The 17,390-nt window shown below is 42.4% G+C and overlaps 1 protein-coding gene across 3 annotated transcripts in view; it reads right to left on the reverse strand.

Annotated features, from left to right (window-relative positions):
- The window catches only part of HIVEP1 (HIVEP zinc finger 1), a 245,536-nt gene that overhangs the window by 54,844 nt on the left and 173,302 nt on the right, over nt 1-17,390 (reverse strand). For all 3 annotated transcript variants that reach the window (XM_075826632.1, XM_075826631.1, XM_075826633.1), the window contains 3 exons: nt 9,111-14,776; nt 4,979-5,103; nt 4,348-4,523 (listed from right to left, as the gene is read on the reverse strand). In XM_075826632.1, the coding sequence (XP_075682747.1) occupies nt 4,348-4,523; nt 4,979-5,103; nt 9,111-14,776 (5,967 nt within the window). The remainder of the gene's footprint in view (nt 1-4,347; nt 4,524-4,978; nt 5,104-9,110; nt 14,777-17,390) is intronic.

A 17,390-nucleotide genomic window follows, 5' to 3' on the forward strand; every position in this document is an offset into this window, starting at 1 on the left:
AATACACGCCCACTTGGACTTCACTTTAAACACGCCCAGTTGTACTTCAGAAAGGCTCATTTGCATAAATATAAAAATGCTCATAACTTGGCCAAAAATGCTCGTTTTTGAAAAGAAAAAACGTTACTGTAAACTACATTGCAGCGCCGATCTGCTGCAATACGAGATAGGGGTTTGAAAATCTGGTGACAGAGCCTCTTTAACATATAATTTGCTACTATAACTTATTATTGCAATTAGAGGGATTTTTTTAATGGGTTCACTCTACCGCGTCATCTGCTTTGGGTCTTGTAACTATTGATGCAGATTTCTTATAGTCAAAGCCAGAAGTGGATCTAAAAGTAAGTAAAGTCATAAAGAAAAGAGACTTACCGTATTTTTCAGACTAAAAGACGCAGTTTTAGCAAGAATAAATCTTGTTAAAAAGTCCCTGCGTCTTATAGTCCGCAGTCAAGGGACCCGGCGTCGCCAGGTCCCCTGACCGCTTCATTACTTAACCCCTTCCAGACCCATGACGTTGCCGGCACATCATGGAGCGGGCGGGGGGGGGGGGGGGGGGTGATGTATGGAGCAAGCTCATGCGCTGAGCCCGCTGCATACACTGCAGGTGTCAGAAGCTGACCTGCTGCTCTAACGGCCAGGAACAGCAATTTCGCTGTTCCTGGAGGTTTAAAGCGGTTGTGCCATAAAACACATGTATCCCCTATCCACAGGATAGGGGATACATGCGTGATCACTGGGGGTCCGACCCCCAGTGATAAGGAGAACGGGGAGCGCTACATAAGAAGCTTTGACTTCCGCGTCCTGCAGCTTCGTAGAGATGAATGGGATTCTTCTGCGCATGCGTGAGCGGCTATGTATTGATCTCTATGGAGCTGAAGAACAAATAAGCCAAACACAGAACCCGGAAGTTCAGGCTTCTCATGTAGCGCTCTGGGTCACTTTCAGTCCCCTGTTCTCCTTATCGCTGGGGGTCCCAGTGGTCAGACGCCCAGCGATCCCACATGTAGACCCCATCTTGTGGATAGGGGATACATGTGTTTTATGGCAAACCCTTTTAACTAGTTAAATGCCGCAGTCAATAGCGACCGCGGCATATATAGGGGTTTTTCTATGAAGGACATTTATGACATATCCACAGGATATGTCATAAATGTCAGGTAGATGCGGGTCCCACCTCTGGGACCCGCACCTATCTCTAGAACGGGGACCCTAAACCCCATTCTAGCTTTCTGTACTCTCCCGTAGTAGTTACGGGAACAGCGTAGCTCTCATGCTACGCTGCTTCCGTAACTGCAATTCACTACTATGAGAGTTAGGGAAACAGCGTAGCTCAGCGAGTTACGCTTTTTCAGTAACTCCACATGTAATCAAGTGGCCGTTGGTTCAACTCCCCTAGGGGAACTAATAAAATGTTTAAAAAAAATAAAAATGTGGTGAAACAGAATAAACTATTTTTTAACAAATAATTTTTTTCTTATTTTCTGTTGTCTAAAACCTGGGTGCGTCTTATGGTCCGAAAAATACGGTATATTTCTTCCCTCTTGAATCCACTCCTGTGTTTGGCACAAAGAAATGCATTAAAAAAATGCCCTAAAAACTGCATGCGTGAATCCAGCCTTACCAGACTTTTTGGATTATCAAGTGGCAGATTAATGGACTATCATTTTACATGCATTTTCAAAATTGGATCCCAGAATCTGATTTATTTGAAGCGTTTGGCATTAAAAACGGTCTCCACTTGATCTAAAAATGTTAGCACATCACCGCAAGATAGCATATCATGGAAAGAGACACGCATTTATAAGACATTTATGGCAAATCCTCTTGATATGCCATAAACGTCTAAGATGAGAATACCTCTTTAGAACGCTAACAGTTTACAGGGTGTTCCATGCACAAAGCATACATTTTTTTTTTGTGACTGGCTTTTTTACTGTGGGCCCTCAGCTATCTCTGTCAGTCCCACAGAAAATTAACGGAGCGGCAGCGTGCACGCCGCTCCTTTCAGACAGGGGATGCGTAATAACTGTTCTCGTGATCAAAGGGGGTCCCAGTGGTGGGACCCCAGCGACCAAACACTTAAGACCTATTCTGTGGATAGGTGATCTGTTGTTACGAAGGGCACTTTCAACTGTTGGCCATTGTAATTCCCGCCTGAAAATTAGCATTGTCCATCACTACAGGAAAGCGCTCATTGGTTAAAACGGGGGCCAGTCCTACAGTTACAGGTTAGGTCTGTGTGACAGGCACCATTCAGCAGAGCTGTCACAAGAAACTTTAGGGCCCCATACAGCTGATCCTTCCCACCACCAGGGTAAGGTAGGAAAGTTTGGGGCTGAGGGACATGGAGGAACAAAAAGGTCTGGGGCACTATGGGGGAGGAGGAGGTGAAAAGAACCTAAGGGGGCAGAGGTTCTGTGGGAAGATGAAAGACAAGGTGTCAGGTGCTCTATTGAGGGGAGATAGGGCAACCACAAGGTATCACGGATTCTAAGAAGGAAGGAGCAAGGGGGGGACAGGTATGAAGGGTTCTAAAAAGGGAGAGGTGGGGGGTGACAAGGTATCAGGGGCTCAGAGAAGGGAGCGGCGAAAGTTGGGAGCAAGGTATCAGGGGCTCTGAAAGTAGAGAAGGGCAGAGACAAGGTAGCAAGGGCTAAGCCATGGATAGGCAACCTTTTTGGTATGGTGTGCAAATAAAAAAATCAAATGAAGAAGTACTCGGTGTGTCGTGCAAACATGAAAGTCATTTAAGGAAAACAGTTACGACGTAAGTGACATAGACCAATTAATCAGTTAATTAAAATTACATTTCAGTGTGACCCCTGTACCTGACTTTCTTTACAAAGACGATCCAAGATGTGCATAAGAGGAGACTGAACACAAGCTGGGGGGTGCACATAGGAGAGACCATGGCTACTGAACACCAGCTAGTGGGAACTGCACATAGGAGAGATCGTGGCTATTGAACACCAACTGGGCGGAACTGCACATAGGAGAGACCGCAGATATTGAACAACAGTTAGTGGGAACTCCACATAGGAGAGACCGCGGCTACTGAACACCAGATTTGGGGGGTGCACATAGGAGAGACCACACTACTGAACACCTGTAGCTTCAAACTTTTGCTAACTTTTACAGAGCTGTAACTGAAGTTCATACTTGCGACACTGATCACCAGGAGAGCAGAACTTCATTATGCGCTTGGGGATGTTGATCACCAGGATAGAGAGCAGTGCTGCATTGTGTGATTGTCAAGTGTTCAGCAGTGACAAACACAATGAAGGACCACCAAGCACATAATGAAGCGCCGCTCTATCTCACTGTGTTAGGCACCACCAAGCAACGGCATTGGTCACTGGAAGAGGGAAGTGTGCCGGCAATCCATGCCCCAAATGCTGGCTGTGGCACTAGCGCCGCAGGTTGCTGACCCCTGGGCTAAGAGAAGGGAGGGTCGGGAGAGACAATGTATCAGGGGCTCTGAGAAGGGAGGGCCAGGGGGGCGGGGCAAGATAGCAGGGGTTCTGAAAAGGGATGGATGGGAGAAACTAGATAGCTAGGGGTCTGAAAAGGGAGGGGTGGGGAATAGGCAAAATAGGAGCCCTGAGAGAGAAGGGGCAGAGTGGGGGCAGAGTAAGTGCCAGGTGACCTGGGGGGGGGGGCAAAGTGGCAAGAGAGAAATAATCAATAGAAAGATAAATAAAGCAAAGAACTGAAGCTCCTGCCTGTACAGAAAACAGACAGAGGGTTTGGGATTTCCCCGCACTACCTACCAAAGGAAAAAAAAAAGGTCCAGCTTAACTCCGCAGGGCTGGAGCTTTACATGCTGTGCCTGCTGCTGCTTTCAGTGAACTAATGAACGTTTTCCTTTACTGCAGTCGAAAGTGCTTATTGTTTAATGCAGGCTCTAGTTACACAGGCATAGACTGTCACTGTGTGACAGGAATCTGTATGTGCCCTGTAGTAAAGAAAAAAAAGTTTACAGAGCGGCGCACCAGCGGTCTACACACAGAGATACAGCTGATCGTCCAAAAAAGTTTCTGTGTATCAGGACAGGGGCCGGAGGTCGCGCACCCCTAATCTAGATGGTCTAATAAGGCTGGCGAAATAAGAAAAATAAAAAAACACAAACAAACAAAGATCACAGAAAGTGTAACTAACCGAGCTGTTCTCAATGGCTGTGGGCTTGTCAGTAGAACGAGGTTAAATCAATAATATGGAGAGAACTTGAACTTTATGTTTGTAAATGTGTTACAGGACATCACCTTCCATTTAAACAGATAAGAAAAAACAAAAAAATCCATCTAACCAGAAAATGTTACATAATTAAAATGTGAATTAGCATACCTTTTGTCTTAAAGGAGAAGTTACAGTAGTTGCAGTGGTATGGCCGGACATCTGTGTGGGTACGAATATGCTTCTTCAACATGCTAGGCTTTTTGCATCTTATCCCGCACTCTTCACAAATATACTTTCCTCTTCCTCTGCCACGCACGTAAACATATTCTTCATTTGACTTATACCTGGTAAAAAATTATATCCCCATTAACACGTTATACAAAAATGAAAGAAAAATGTGACACGGATCACTTAAAGGGGTATTCTACGCAAAAACATTCATCACCTATGCACTGGATAGGTGATTGATGTAAGTTTGGTGGGTGTCGGACTGCTGGGACATCCACCAATCGCTAGAACAGGGGGCAGTGGTCCCACATCCCCCTACCGTGGCAAAGAAAAGTTTGAATGGCGCGGTGGTCGAGCATGCGCTCTTTTGTTCCATTCAAGCACGGGTGGGACGAAAACAGATGGAAATGTTTACACTTGTATTTGGAATTATGATTCCTTTTTAAAGATCTGTCCTTAACTAGCAAAAAAAAAAATAAAAAAAAAATAGCATGTATTCTGAGAAACCAAAATTTTAAACAACGCATAGTTCACAGACATGAATGCACTTAAAAATAAAACAATGACTTGCCCTCCATCGAAAATCTTCACTCTCCTTGGCTCAGATCGATTTTGGAAAGGTTCCTTATCTTGATCAGTACTTGTATCAATACTTTTATGGCCGTCCAGCAGATTACAAGACTTGTGGTGGGAGGACTAATATAGACAAAACAAAAAATAAATAACAAATTGATGCTTACAGTGGCAACACACTGTTTTACAATCATAACATAGTTGGGTTTTGTCATTAAAGAGGACCGGTTACCTCTCCTGACATGTCTATTTGAGTAAATACTTGTATTCGCCATGAAATATCAATTCTGGTATGTATTTTCTTAGAACACTGCATTGTGCCGTTCCTCTTTTTAATACTCCTAGAAATTTATTAATTAATTGACAACTGGGTGTTACCATTCCCTTTGTCCTAAGGGGCATGTCTTTACACAGTCTCACTAGGTTGGCACTGATTGGTCAGTGTCAGTCTGTGTATGGACACACCCACAACTAGTAACACCCAGTTGTCAATTTATTCATAATTTTCTAGGAGTATCAAAAAAGAGGAACGGCACAATGCAGATGTCTAAGAAAATATGTTCCAAAATTGTTAATTCTTGGGAAATATAAGAATTACTAAAACAGTCATGCCAGAAGAGGTGACCGGTCGTCTTTAAAGAGGCTTTTTCAGTCCCTAAAAATTGATGGCCTATCCTCATGTTAGGCCATCAATAGCTGATCACTTGGGGCGGGGGACTCGCCGATCAGCTGTTTTGAAGGGGCCGCAGCGCGCGCTGCTTCCCCTTCATTCCAGTCACTGCTACTATTGTGAATCGCCGACAAAGTAGCAGCGGCGATTCACAGTATTACAACCTTCTCCCATTGAAGTAAATGGGAGAAGGCTGTAATACTATGAACCGCCGCTACTGCTGTGTCGGGGATTCAAAGTATGAGCAGGGACCGGAATGAAGGGGAAGCAGCGCTCGTATGAGCGCTGCCGCCCCTTTAAAACAGCTGATCGGCGGCAGTCGTACCCTGAGCGATCAGCTATTGATGGCCTATCCTGAGGATAGGCCATCAAGTTTTAGGGACTGGAAAACCCCTTTAACCACTTCCTGACCAGAGGCCTTACCCCCCTTCCTGACCAGGCCCATTTTGAAGTTTTAGCCATGTGCCAATTTAAAAGCAAATTGTTCTTCTATTACTCTTCCAACCTACACGTATTTGGTCTTGTTTTTCTCAGAACATGTTGGGCTTCCATATTTTGTAAAAAAAAAAAAGAATAGATCTATTTTACTTTTTAAAAAAATGTAAAAGGAAAAAAGGAAAATAAATGTATGAAAAATGTGAGTATGTGAATTTAGATGATGTTTTTTTTTACATCTGGTGCATGCCACTGGGTAAACACACCTGAATACATATTTGGCAACTTCAGCTATACTAAATGTGTGCGCATTTCTTACACGCTGGGTGCAAGGCGGAGCTAACAATGAAGGGTGCGCAAACTGGCTTTTGGAGAGCAAATTTTCCAAAGCTGGTTTGCTGACACCATACGAACATTACAGGCGTTGTGAAGTGCCAAAACATTGTTAATACCCGCAAAATGAATCTTTTTAGGAAATACACCCCCCAAGCTATTTGATTAGTGACATATAAAAGATTTTAGCCCTCTATTTTTCTCCAGACAATTCATTGACTTTGATGGAAAAAATTCAAACTGGCATTTTTTCCCCAAATATGTGAATTCAGGTGACCTTTTCTGACATCTGGTACATGCCACTGGGTAAACACACCTGAAAACATATTTGGAAACTTCTGCCGACTTCAACAATACCAAATGTGTCCATTTCATACACGCTGGGCGCAAGGTGGAGCTTACAATGAATTGTGCGCAAACTGGCTTTTGGAGAGCACATTTTCCAAAGCGATCTTTGTGTATGCGATCAGTGTCGCGGCCAAAATCGCTTTGTAGCCCCAGCCTAATGCCCCTTACACACGGCCGTGCCCATAATCACAGCAGGGGATTACAGGCCCGGCCGCAGACAGACACTCGCATTTGCGGACTGTAAAAAAAAATCTGGAGAACGGTCCGTAAAAATCCAAAAAAAAGGACGTCCATTTTTTTTGCAGGTCATTTCTACGGCCCGGACACCTTCCCGTAAAAATACGGGAAGGCGTCCGTGGGCAATAGAAATGAATGGGTCCGTACTTTGATCAAAATTACGGCCGTGTTCATGGGGCCTAAAACTGTACATCTATGTAAGATCTACATATATATATAGATATATATATATCTATATATATATCTATATATATATATCTATATATCTATATATACACATGCACACACATATACATACACACATGAAAGATATAAAGAGATGGGTAAAAAAATAATTGCAATTTAGATTTTATATATATATATATATATATATATATATATATAATTATCTATATCTATCTAGCTATCTATCATCTCATATCGGTCTGTCATATATATTGATATATAGTATAGTTCTAGGCTGGGGCTACACAACGACTTTGGCCACGACACAGGTCCCATGGCCAAAAATCGCTTTGTCCGGTAACATTACCGCGACCACATTCACTTTCACTACTTGCCATGTGAGTGACGGAACAAAGTGATCTTTGGCAGCGCACTGTCGTGTCCAAAGTCGCCGTGTAGTCCCAGCCTAAATCTATACTATATATCAATATAGATAGAGAGAGCCACAGATAGAGAGAGCCACAGATAGATACCTATTTATTGGAGATAAAAAAAGTGTGTTTTATTACATACTATATTTATTCTCCCTCCCCGACAGCCTGCCAGAAGAGGGAGAAGTTACAGGGGGAAGGGCGGGGGTTGTCGGGAGGGGCTGCTAAGTGCCACCGAGGGGGCATGTATTGTGATCACTGTGACAGGTTGTCACAATGATCACATGCCCAGAGACCACGCTGATTGGTCTCTGGGCAGAGCTCCGTGATGTCAGCTGTCTAGAGACAGCTGTATCACTGAGCTCAATGTCGCCACAGAGCGGGACAAAGTATAACTCTGCAGGACGTTATAGTCTATGGGCGGTCCGCGAGTGGTTAAAGAGAATAGTAAAATGTTAATATCTCTGGAAGTAAAACATAGGTTTCCAACTTTGTTTATTTCTCCAACTTCTGATTTACTAATTTATAGGCATGGTTAGGCTTCGTTCACATCCTCATCCGTATGTTCCATCAGAGGAGCAGAACAAGGGAACAGAAGCAACGGTTCTGTTGCACAACGGACAGCGCCAGCGGCCGACAGAACCCATTGAGAAAAGTTTACAGAGCGGCGCACCAGCGATCTACACACAGAGATACAGCTGATCGTCCAAAAAATATTTAATCTATCGGGACAGGGGCCGCAGGTTGTGCACCCCTAATTTAGATGGTCTGAGGATGGCAAAATAAGAAAAATAAAAAAACACAAAAAAAAGATCACAAAGGTGTAACTAACCAAGCGGTTCTCGATGGCTGCTATAGTGGAATAATGGGCTTGTCAATAGAATGTGGTTAAAACAATAATATGGAGAGAACTTGACCTTTGCGTTTGTAAATATGTTATGCTGTTCTGCTCCGTTAGAGGAGCAGAACAAGGGAATAACAGAAGCAACGGTTCCGTTGCACAACGTACACTGCCGGCAGCCGACGGAACCCATTGACTTTATCCGTCGGCATGTCCGTGATTTTACTGGAGACAATAGCGAAGCATGCTTCGCTATTGTCTACGGTAATCTCAGCCGGATCTGCGACTGAGGGCCCTAACAGAGCCTTCAATGCAGATATGACCAAGGCTTAATGTGTACTGTAACTGACAATATAAATCAAGCAATATACAGTATCTCGTATTTATGATGCAAAAGATATAGTTAGAGAACTAAATGCAAACAAAAAATAAATAAAATATAAAAATAAAAGTCTTTCAAAAACTATAAGGAATGGTTTTATAAAGAGAGGTGTACCCAGAATAATGTTTTTTGTTTCTTATAGGTATAAATGAGGAACCTCAGTCTATACCGACATAAAACAAAGTGAAATTATAGAGCGTCAGTCAAACAAGGAACTATCCAACACATTCCTAAAGACTCTATCGTGCATGCAATATTAAAAATCGGTGGGAAAAGTCGGGGATTTACCTTTTTCGAATTGCTCTTCCATTTGCTTGAATATACCAAGATGTCATGTTTCTGATGGGAGTTTTTCACCAGAGTAAAGATGAACTTTTCACCCTTTTGCTTTGAATCCAGCAGAGAAAGTGCCGCTTTGGTGGGTAAATTAAGTGGATTGGGGTTATTGGAACTAATAGTCCAGGAAGCATAAGCAGAAGTCTTTTGGTCATTCTGAGGAAGGGGTATTGGCTTTCGCTTCAAAAGGTAACACCAAGTAAAACTTGTTGAAGTCTTGAGACTTGGAAAGGAGAGCCGATGCATATCACCAGCATTTACAACAGAGATTGCAGCGCAGAGTTTTACTTGGCCTTGAATATGAAATGCTTTCGAAGTTATAGGTGATATCCTCTCTTGACTATTATATGTAGACTTTAAAGAAATGGTCTGTGTGTTTATAGGCGAAGGCTCTGGTGACATTCTTACAGTTGGACATGGTTCTGGAGATTTCATGTGTTCATGGTCTTCTACCTCCCTTCCATCAGAGACAGATTTTGTTGATGAATGGAATTTGTGAACATGTGCTTCAGGAGAATGATCCTCAGGACTATACCTCTCTTGAGAAATATTGTGATCTAAGCTTTCCCCTGGATCTGTAGTGCAAAACTGTCGAACTAGCATTGGCTTTCTTTGCTTCACAGGTTCGGCAGCCTTCATACTAAACAAATTAACCTGTTGATTATTTGTATTGCATGCAGCTCCACTTTCATCTTTAACACGTTTTTGCTGTTTTTCCATTGCAATGTCCAGACTGTTTGCAGGTGAAAGCATTCGCTTACTTGAAGCCGAGGTCTCTTGCTGCGGAACAAGACCAGCTACTGGCACAGATCGCGGAAGACAATTTTCTAAATTCCTAACAGAGGCCGACAAAGTCCTGCTGTGCTCTTCTTGAGGCTTCGGAATATGAATTGGGTCTATAGCCTCTGCTACAGGGGCTGAACTCACTTTGCAAACAATAGGATTTCCTTGATCTTGAGTCACTAAAATCTCTGGAAGAGATGTAACGGCAGAAAACCCATAATATAAAGAATTGCTATAGTTATGGACTGGCACAACTACTGACTGACTAGACTGATAGTTACAACACAATTTGTTTTTTCTTTGAACAGTCGTACACATATTGGATAAACCATCTATAACAGCAGCCTTTACATTCGGAGATGTAATGCTTGTGTCTGAGGAAGGACTATTTGGCAAAATTATCGTGACAGGTTTGAGCGAACAGAATTGGTTCTCCTGAGCTTTCTGACATTCTAACTGATATTTTGGAGCAAAATTTGGCTTACATTCATTTTTTTTATGCATCAACATATTCTTCTCTTTGTCAACTTTTGTTTTATTTTTCATACCAGTCGAAAAATCGGTTTTAAATAGGGTAGTGTTAGATGAGCTTAGAGATCCTCTGCTTTCAGAAAGTTGAACTTTAGTGAGCTTTGACTTTTCAGCTAATTGCTGGTCAGTTACTTTTACTTCGGTTAAAGTTCGGCTTATATTATGCAAATTTTGTTGAGTTACTGCAGGAATTTCTGACGGAAGAATTTTGGATTTACCTGGAGAAACACTTGTTTCGGAGATATTTAAAGATATTTGTTTTACAAGTGGCCCTCTCCTCCTTTCTAACAGAGGAATGTGTCCACTATTTATGCTACATATAAGAGAGGATCTTGAAGTCATAATGTTAATTGGGGACATGGAGCGTGATCGAGACATACTTCCACAGTCAAATGATTTACTTCTGTAGTCCATGACTTCCATAGAGGATTGTGTATAGTTTATTTGCTCTGAGGCCGCTCTTCGCATCTCCCTTGGAGCACCAAATGCATTTAAGCTAGTTGGAATTGTAAGAAATTCAGATGATTTATTTATGCTGTCTGTTTTTGAGAAGCTTTCAGATTTTAAAGATTCTTCTTTTTCAAATGAAGCTGAAAAACTTGAAGTACGAGATAAACTGCTCTCACGACTTAAGCTTCTTGAAATAGTGGACTCAAAACTTGATTCAGCAGATGAGTTATCCAGATCAGCAAGCCGGATGCGTTTCTTTTTTGGAGGGAGCTTTTCTGTTGGCAAACTGGACAGACTCCCACTACGTTGTGGCCAGGTAAACTTTTCTTGAAGTTCTTGATCATTGGTTTGAGTCTCAGGTTCTTTATCTGGTTCTTCTGTAACCAAGATCTCTGGAACCTGAATGTTATGCTGACGTACAAGACGTAATTGAGAGGTGACGTTTTTTTCTGCAAGCACAGCAGGATGACTTTCATTTGTATCAGGTTTAGTTACTTCAAGAGATCCACTAGGTGTGATTTGAGAAGAAACAGTAGGTCTCTCTTCTTTTATGAAACCAACTGCATTTAAGGGATTCTTTACATTACCTTTTGGAATTTCACACATTCGCACAGGTGAAACACGCCCAACAGACTCTGGTTTCTCAAATGAACTTGGTCTGCTCAATGAATTTGTGTGTTGAATTACAGAAATCCCAGATCCCTGACATTTTAGGTCTATATTTTCCTTTAGAACTAGATTTGTCTTTTTCTCCATGACAGATACCTTGACATCAGAAACAGGATCTGTGCTTCTTGATACTAACTGTATTTGTTGATTTAAGGTTGACACAGAACATGACTGTGAGCCCAATATGGTAATTGTGGATGAGGTTTTGACACTGCCTAAGTTTGGGGGTTCCATGTTTTCAGGTACAGAACGACATTCACTTTGCTGGAGTTCATCATCATCCCCAACACTTTTCATCTTTCTCCGTTTCCGAATAAGGAGTGGCTGCTCCAAAGTACCGGTCGTACTAGCAACTCTATAATTAAAAATTTGCGGTTGGGAATGGATTAGTGCTATGCTATGATCAGTTTCACGAGCAGCTGTTTTGCTCTTTGGTCCATGTAATTCAGAACAGTAAAACTTTTTATGATTTTCAAAATTTTCTAGCTTTCTATATCTGTTTCTGCATGTCTCACATTCAAACATCGTGCCTCGACCCATATAGGACTTTTTAACTTTGTCTAAACTAGTGCCTTGCACAAAAGATTTACTTCTAGGTAGCAAAACATCCTGTATAGATTTGCTTGCAGGATAACCTTCATCAACAGAACGTGCAGGACCCAAGCCACAGTGTTCAGTGGATGAGTCTTCAATAGCCGCCTGTCTTACAAGTGTGCGAGGATGGACTGTATGTTGAGGTGTGGATGGTCCTGAAACAAACACATCATCACAAAGAGAGCCTATTTTGTCATCAAATGATTGACTACCTCTAAGAGGATGAGAGACTGGGATTACTGGTGGAATGGCTGAATACCCTGTTGTGGGCATTGAATTGCTTCTTGTAATTGGCAAACAGTCAAGAGAAGGATATTGTGTTGGAACAGAAAGAAAAAAAACTTGCTTAGATTTTTCATTGGGAGTGAATGGGGACTTTGGTATATCTGAACTTGAGCTAGTGCGCCTTCCTGCAGGTTTTAGATCAAACTGGAAGGAATCCTTAAATATATAAGACTTTGGTGAATCTATGCTGCCTCTTCTGGACAATGATGTTCGCCTTGGCTTTACACTGTCTAATTGTTTGTCATCAACTACAGCTTCATTGTCTGATATTAACTTTGAAATACGCTCTTCAAGAGTTTTTGTTCCCAAGGGTGGCCTCATTATTCCTATAGCAACAGGTGGCTTCTCAATACATGGTTGTACCAGCACTGCTCCTGTAACATTTGCGTGTGCCAAGGAACTTACATTTTTGGAAAAGTCTTTCTCGGATGAGGACAGAAGTTTTATGAAAGGGGATGGTGACGTCATTGCTTGATCTGCACTCTCTGACCGGGAGAAATAACCAGAGTCTGTGCTTCCCAAGCTTCTAGGGCTCAAAAGACATTTGCTCTGCTGCTCTTGGGAGCAATCTGTGGCTTGCTGCCTCTGCAGCTGTGCATGAGCATTTATGTTAGTTGGCTGTTTACTTTCGGCTTGAATTAGTTCACACATTTTACGAGACGATTGCTCTACTTCACTTAATGAACACATTCGCAAAACAGGACTCTTATTTTTTATTTTTAGTTCTGGCATTTGTGCTATGAACTGTTCGGAAGTAGACTCTAAAACTTTCGGGCTGTCAGCTCTTAATGGAGAAACGCTAACTGGATAAACAACAACTTTTGGTAATTCTGCTGGTTTTACTTCATTAGGTTTCTCTTGCAAAGTATTGTCTTGTAACATTGCTACAGGGCTATTTGAGGAAGACCGTTCTTCTTTCAGTCTAATGGTGCCAGTCTCAGATGACATTTTTACACTTTCTGAGAACTCTAGATCTAGAAGATTTTGATCTTCTTGCCTTTCTTCAGATGTATACTCTTCATCACTGTCTCCACTTTCATCTAAATCTGAACTAATAAAAAGTGCTTTTTCAGAATCATGTGAAAGGAACATACCTCCGGTTTCTGGACGCACGCCTAGGCCAAGCTTAATAGCATGTGCATGAGACTTTTTGTGCTTGTACAGATTGCTTTTTGTCTTGAATGAAAATCCACATGTCACACAAGGATAAGGGCGCTCCCCAGTATGTGAACGAATGTGTTTAAGGAGCACACTGGGTTTTGCGCAAGCCCTGTTACAATATTCACATATATATTTACCTTGTTTTTTAGGTTTTTGATCCTTCGAAACTATATTGCACATTTGCTCTCCTGTGAGGAGTGAAGCAACTTGAGTTACACTATATGTGTTATTTAAAGAGATACTTAAAGGATTCGATATAGAAGAACTTCCTGGCAATGAAAGAACCTGAGCTACTGAAGAGGAATTTACTATTGAAGAAGTTACAGCTACATGATAAACTTGTGGTTTAATAACATCTAGAACACTAGAGTAATTGTGACAAGTAGGAGGTTGCCGCCTTTGAAATTGCTCTTCCTCCCTACCTGAAGGAACCTGGGATTGTGGGTAACTCTTGGCCGATGTACAAGGTTGACCGCATTGAGTAGTGCGATGATGATGGAAGTATCTAGCACTTGTTTCTCTTCCGGAAGATGATGATGATGGAATTGAAGATGTATGGGTAACAGAAGGTGCTCTATGTCCTTGTTTTTCAGTCTGGGTACCACAAGGAGCCCGGGACTGATTTAACGTGTTAAGTTCTGGCTCCATAGCCTTTAATAAAACATCAAAAGCTGAATTTGCACACAAATGCTGCTTAATGATATTCTCAGATTTTATATTTGCACTTTTCATATTTACGAATATGGAATTGGAAGTAGAGCTTTCCTTTAATAAAGTCATTTTGCTATCAAAGTTATAGCCTTCACTTCTTCCGTTACATAAGTCTGGCGGAACAGAGAGTTTTCTAGCCTGCATTGAAATGTCAGACTTTACAGGCTGATCATTGAGCCCAACACTTGTCCCTTTGCCTTCCTTGCTGTTTTGTTTATGGATGTGAATGGTTTCCTTATCATTTGAGTGACTAGATTCTGATAGAGTAGCAGTTTGAGACCTGCAGACTTCTATATCATGCTTCTGCTGGTCTTTAGAAATATTCCTCAGTGGAGACTTTTGTATTTTCTTCAAATGATTTTCTGTGACTATTTTTTTCCTCTTGACACCTTTAACAGTATCAAAGCAACTTCGGAAACCAACAGCAACTATTTCTGCAATGTGAGAAAAAAATTGTTAGAAAACGTTGCGAAAAATAGCCGTTAAAGAAAACCTTTCACCTGCCCATACATGTGCAGATGAGTGCACCATGTAATAGGCACTGCTGCACAAACACAATCTCACTTTAATTTTTTTTCCTATCCTCCTCTGTTATTTAACCCCCTGAACTGCCAATGGGGCGTGTAAACCGCAAGGGGGCATGTTACTATCGCTGTGACACTGTCCAAGAGATGGAGAGGAGAGCGTCAGGCGCGCATGCACTGCTCTGCCGCCACGGAACAGAAGAGGAGAAGAATGCAAATTCTTCTTCTTCTGTTCTATGGCGGCGGGAGTATCATCGGCTGTGTGACACTGCCCGTAGCGGATTGGACAGTGTCACAGTGATAGTAACATGCCCCCTTGCCTTTAACATGCCCCATTGACAGTTCAGGGGGTTATTTACATATCGGAGGATAGGATTTTTTTTTAAAATGAGACATGGTTTGTGCAGCACTGCCTATTACATGGTGCACTGAGCTGCACATGTTTGAGCAGGTGAAAGGTTCTCTTTAAAACTAAGTAGGAAGGGAGTGAAAACAAAGAATTACATTCCTTAGTGCCATCATAAAAAGGACAATGTTACTCTAGACCACTTCAGGTTTATGAAATTACCTTCATATTTCTGTTTAGCACAAGTATAAATTAAGGCGCTATTCACATCAGCGTCTAGCTTCCATTCATCGGTTCCGTTCGACCTTTCCATCGGAGGAACCGGTGAACGGAAAGCCAAACGAAAAACCATAGCTTCCGTTTGCATTACCATTGATTTCAATGGTAATGCTTCTGTTGCAGTTGGGTTCAGTTTGTTTCCGTTCCCTAAAGTTTCCTTTTTTTTCCCGGAAACAATAACGTAGTCGACTACTCTATTGTTTCCTGCGGAAAAAAAACGGAAACTTTAAGATCCACTTAAAGTTTTGACTACACTACCGTTTCCACCAAAAAAATAACAAATTAAAAACCTTACGGAACGGAAGCAAACGAAAATCAACTGCAACGGAAGCATCACAATTGGAATCAATAGTAATGCAAATGAAAGCTATGGTTTCCGTTTGGCTTTCCGTTCATCGGTTCCTCTGATGGAAAGGTCGAACGGAACCGATGAGAGAAGCCCAACACTGATGTCAAGAGGCCCAACAGATATCATTACTCCACAAAAGTCATTCAAAATATTGTGCTCTTTGATGTGTATTGGAATAAGTGGATCTTAGAGAGGCTCTGTCACCAGTTTATAACTGCCCTATCTTCTACCTAATCTAATAGGCGCTTCAATGTAGATCAGTAATGTGTTGTTTTTTAAAAAAATAATGTTTCTTTTTGACAAAGTTCCGAGCATTTTAAGTGTTATGAAAACATGTTCTTAATGCCCAAGTGGGTGTTTTTTTTACTCTTGACCAAGTGGGCGTAGTAGAGAGAAGTGTATGACGCTGACCAGTCAGCATCATACACTTCTCTTCATTCATGTCCAGCTTAATCCACAGCACAGCATGATCTCGCGAAATCACGCTGTGCAGTCACTTACTCCCGTAGTTCCTTCACACAAGCTACGGGAGTATGAACAGATATGGCCTCCAGGCTGGAGAAAATTTGCATAATACTTAAAATGCTCATAACTTTGTCAAAAATAAGTTTAAAAAACAAAAAAAAAACACATTACTTCTCTACATTAAAGCGCCTTTTAGATTAGGTAGAAGATAGAGAAGTTATAAACTGGTGACAGAGCCTCTTTAAAGAAGGAAAACAGTTGTTTTTTTCCCAGCAGCTTCTCCAACAATATTGCTGTAAAATTTAATGGGCAACCATGTACACAAAAAGCATATGGGCAGGAGATGTTCTGATAGGGCAACCCCATTAAACCTCTCCAGTTCATGGCAATAGATAAACCGGGCAAGTGCCAGGGACCACTACCCTTGGGGGAGCCAACTCGGCCACAGGGTGCTAACGCTGCCGCCATGGCTCCTCCAGGAGTGGAATGCTTCTAGAGGGAGCACATGTATAGGAGGCGGCATAACTACCGCTGTAGCAGCCATAGTGGCTGCCACAGGGCCCGCTGGATGAGGGGGCCCGTGCTGTCCGCCATCACACCCCCCCCCCATCACCCAGTGGCGCCGCTAGCAGACGCAATGGCTGCTACAGCGGTAGCGACGCCACATTCAATAGTATCTGCGTCCTTAGGAGAGGAGTCCAAGGCAGAGCGCTAGAAGTGGCTGTCCCGGGAATCCATCTCCTGGGAAGCCCCTGACATCACTGTCCATATATGGACAGTGATGTCAGTAGCAGAACAATGTCCCAGGCAGTGTGCGAGTAGCGCTCTGCCCAGGACTTTGGCTCTAGGGTTGCCCCTGACATCACTATCCATGTATGGACAGTGATGTCAAGGGCTTCCCCAGATATGGAGTTCCGGAGCAGAGCCTTTACTAGCGCTCTGCCCGGGACATCAGCTCTGCTCTGGACATCACTATCCATATATGGACAGTGATGTCAGGAGAAGAGCAGGAGTCCCAGGCAGTGTGCTAGTAGTGCTCTGCCCGGGACTATGGCTCTGGGGTTGCTCCTGACAACTGTCCATAT

Source organism: Rhinoderma darwinii, chromosome 5, assembly GCF_050947455.1.
Source record: "Rhinoderma darwinii isolate aRhiDar2 chromosome 5, aRhiDar2.hap1, whole genome shotgun sequence".
In the NCBI taxonomy this organism is placed as follows: Eukaryota; Metazoa; Chordata; class Amphibia; order Anura; family Rhinodermatidae; genus Rhinoderma; species Rhinoderma darwinii.